The sequence below is a fragment of the Myotis davidii genome, unplaced genomic scaffold (assembly GCF_000327345.1).
Source record: "Myotis davidii unplaced genomic scaffold, ASM32734v1 scaffold1364, whole genome shotgun sequence".
NCBI classification, from domain to species: domain Eukaryota; kingdom Metazoa; phylum Chordata; class Mammalia; order Chiroptera; family Vespertilionidae; genus Myotis; species Myotis davidii.
In genome coordinates this window covers 325,267-328,848 of record NW_006295736.1, presented here as the reverse complement: position 1 = coordinate 328,848, position 3,582 = coordinate 325,267, and the positions used below count along the sequence as shown (strand labels likewise).

Genomic DNA, 3,582 nt, shown 5'->3' with positions numbered 1-3,582 from the left:
CCCGCCTGCGCTCCAGGACTCGGGGCCCCAAGGCCGGCCCCAGCGTCTCCAACACGCTCAGCCTCTCCACCCACACCTTCCTCAGCGCCTGCTTTGAGGGCTGGGGCACGTGGGTGGCCTCCTGGCCGTGGACCGTCCTGCTGGTGTCCATGGCCGTGGTGGCGGCCTTGGCCTGGGGGCTGGCCTTCTTGGCCGGAGGGCTGGCCTTCACCAAACTGACCACAGACCCCGTGGAGCTGTGGTCGGCCCCCAACAGCCAGGCCCGGCGGGAGAAGGCGTTCCACGACCAGCACTTTGGGCCCTTCTTCCGCACCAACCAGGTGATCCTGACGGCGCCCAGCCGGCCCAGCTACCAGTACGACTCCCTGCTGCTGGGGCCCAAGACCTTCGGGGGGGTGCTGGGCACGGACCTGCTGCTGGCGCTGCTGGAGCTGCAGGAGCGGCTGCGGCACCTGCAGGTGTGGTCGCCCCAGGAGCAGCGCAACGTCTCCCTGCGGGACGTCTGCTACGCGCCCCTGAACCCCGACAACGCCAGCCTCGCCGACTGCTGCATCAACAGCCTCCTGCAGTACTTCCAGAGCAACCGCACGCGCCTGCTGCTCACCGCCAACCAGACGCTCACGGGGCAGACGGCCCAGGTGGACTGGAGGGACCACTTCCTCTACTGCGCCAAGTGAGTCCCCTGCGGCTGCAGGCCGGCCGGGGCGCGGCCTCCCTCCGGGACCAGGCCAGGCACGGCCGCCCGCCACCGAGAGGCCTCATGGCTCCTCGGGGTCTCGGTCTCAGGCCGTGTGTCCCTGGTGGGGTCCCACCCGCTCGTTGGGGCAGGCGTGCAGGTGGCCCTGGTGGGCTCCTGGAGCAGGGAGCGTCCGTGCCCTGTTTGCGTGTCAGGGGCTGCCTCCCAGCGTGGGGTCCTGCGCGAGAGGGTGTCCGGCCTCCCAAGAGGGGCGTGCGGTGCGGCCTTCCTGGGTAACTGCACTTTCAGCCGGTGGTTTTCGATTCTTTTTGTTGACCCTCCCCTGAGGATATGTTTCCATTGATTTTTAAAAAATATATATTTTTATTGATTTCAGGGAGGAAGGGAGAGGGAGATAGAATCATCAATGATGAGAGAGAATCATCGATCGGTGCCCCCTGCTCACCCCCTACTGGGGATTGAGCCCACAACCTGGGTATGTGCCCTTGACCAGAATCGAACCCGGGACCCTTCAGTTCACAGGCCGTCGCTCTATCCACTGAGCCCACCGGCCAGGCCTGTGGTCTTTTCTTAACTGTGAGCGGCCATGTGGTGCAGAAGCCACGTCCGTGGCCTGTTGTACTTCACACACTCAAGAGTGAAACGGTGAACAGCAAAGGGCATGGAGGTCTCGGGAAAGCAGTTCCTACCTTGCAGACCCTCGGCCCCTGCATGGAGGGCGCGCCGCGTTTGAGCTGCTCCCCAAGGTCTGCACCTGGGCCTCAGGGGCCCTCCTGGCTGCAGGTCCGGGGCAGCTCAGGCCTGGTCCCCACCTTCACACTGGCGTTATTTTGATTCTGGATGCTCACAACCACTTGTGGGTGGTCCGATTGTTCTCCTTTGAGAGACAGAGAGGGGTGGAGAGCTGCTCAAGGTCACATGCAGCCCCTACACCCAGGACAGCTGGTCACCACAGGCTCCCTCTCCCAGAGCCCTCTGCTCAGACACCTGTGATGCGCTGGCCGAAAGGGCTGTTGAAGGCCTAGGACTGGCCCGAGGCCGCTGGGTCCGCAAACTGTCACAGAAAAGAAAGGCACTGGGGCCTGGAGGGAGGAGGAGGCTGAGGGTGTGTGAGCTGCTGCGGCTCTGCGGGTGGTCAGGACTGGGCATCGTCGGGCCCCACCCAGGGGACCAGGTGTGAGGCTCGTCCGGAATGCGATGGTGATGGGCCTGGAGGTCTGGAGGGGGAGGTGTGTGAGCTCACACTGCACTGGGCCAGAGACACGGTTCTGACCCGGGGTTGGGACGGGCGCTGGGCCAGGGGCGGGGCGGGGGCGGGAGTGGGTCCTGGGAAGCCCTTCCTCTCCCCCCAGTGCCCCGCTCACCTTCAAGGATGGCACGGCCCTGGCCCTGAGCTGCATGGCTGACTATGGGGCCCCCGTCTTCCCTTTTCTCGCCGTGGGGGGCTACCAAGGTAAGTGGGTCACCTGGGGCAGTGGGAGGGTGGCATGGGGGTGTGACTGCCGTGGGGGCTGGGTGGGGGTAGACCTGCCACCCTCCACCTCCTCCACCTTCTCCCAGCGCCGCTCAGACGCTCCGGCTGAGAGGGAAGTGGGTGCGGGTTAGACAGCGACTCAGAGAGCAGGTGGAGGCGGGCAGGTGAGCTGGAGGGGGCTGAGCACGTCTCCTCCCAGGGAACGAGTACTCGGCGGCCGAGGCCCTGATCCTGACCTTCTCCCTCAACAACTACCCTCCCGGCGACCCCCGGCTGGCCCAGGCCCGGCTCTGGGAGGGCGCCTTCCTGGAGGAGATGCGAGCCTTCCAGCGGCAGATGGCCGGCACGCTCCAGGTCACCTTCATGGCGGAGGTAGGCCGCGGGTCCCCGGCTTGGGGACACCCCAGGTGGCTGGGGGGCTTCCCGTGGCCCACCCGGTTCTTCCGGAGTGACCCACAGCAGTCCAGGGTCAGCGGGCTGGTGGGTGTGCCCACAGCGCTCCCTGGAGGACGAGATCAGCCGGACCACGGCCGAGGACCTGCCCATCTTCGCCATCAGCTACCTGGTCATCTTCCTGTACATCTCCCTGGCCCTGGGCAGCTACACCAGCTGGCGCCGCATGCTGGTGAGGGGGGGCTCGGGGAGGGGCGGGGGGGCACAGGAGGGCATCAATACCTTCCAACCAGACGTCTGGCTGCAGGGGACACCCCACCGAGGCTCCCCAGTCAAATGAATATAAACAGAAAGTAGAATGGTGGTTCCCAGGGGCTGGGGGAGGGGACAATTTTAGTAAAACAATAAATATGAGCAGAAAGCAATACTCTTAGTGATATACATACAAAGATATTTTTTAATTTTTTTGTTTTGAATAGGTAATGCATTCATATGGTTCAAAAATTAAATCCATATAACAAGGTACAGGCAGTCCTCGGGTTATGGAGGACTCGTTTTGTGGTTACGTCACCATCTCCCATTTATTTATAAAAAAAAAAAAAAGTTCCGTCATTTTAACGTATGTACATATGTGCTTTATGTTTTTTATTATTTATTTCCCACAAGGTCAGGAATTATATTTCTTTTAAATTTTTTTTTTTACTGTTTCACTTCCTTACTGCTGTGTATGTGCTGCATGTGAGCGACATAAGTGCTTATATAGGTGGGTTCCAACTTACAGCGAAAATCGCGTTACGTCGCGCCGTAGGGACGGATCTCTGACATAATCCAAGGACCTACTGTACTCCTCATGATAACCCTGAGTTTGATATTATCCCCATTTTTCAGATGAGGAAACTGAAAGAACATTAGGTAACTTGTTCAAGATCCCAAAGCTAGTAATTGATGGAACTATGATTTGAATCAGGCAATCTGATTCGAGAATTATACTTTTAAAAAATATATATGTATATACTTT

The 3,582-nt window shown here is 60.1% G+C and overlaps 1 protein-coding gene across 1 annotated transcript in view; it reads left to right on the top strand.

Annotated features, from left to right (window-relative positions):
- Positions 1–2: 2 nt before the first annotated feature.
- NPC1L1 (NPC1-like 1) overlaps positions 3–3,582 on the top strand; it is a gene marked incomplete at its 5' end in the record, with an annotated part of 24,734 nt that continues 21,154 nt past the window's right edge. Inside the window, 4 exons of the mRNA XM_006770395.2 lie at positions 3–673; positions 2,050–2,150; positions 2,371–2,543; positions 2,668–2,796. Coding sequence (XP_006770458.1) covers positions 3–673; positions 2,050–2,150; positions 2,371–2,543; positions 2,668–2,796 — 1,074 coding nt within the window. The remainder of the gene's footprint in view (positions 674–2,049; positions 2,151–2,370; positions 2,544–2,667; positions 2,797–3,582) is intronic.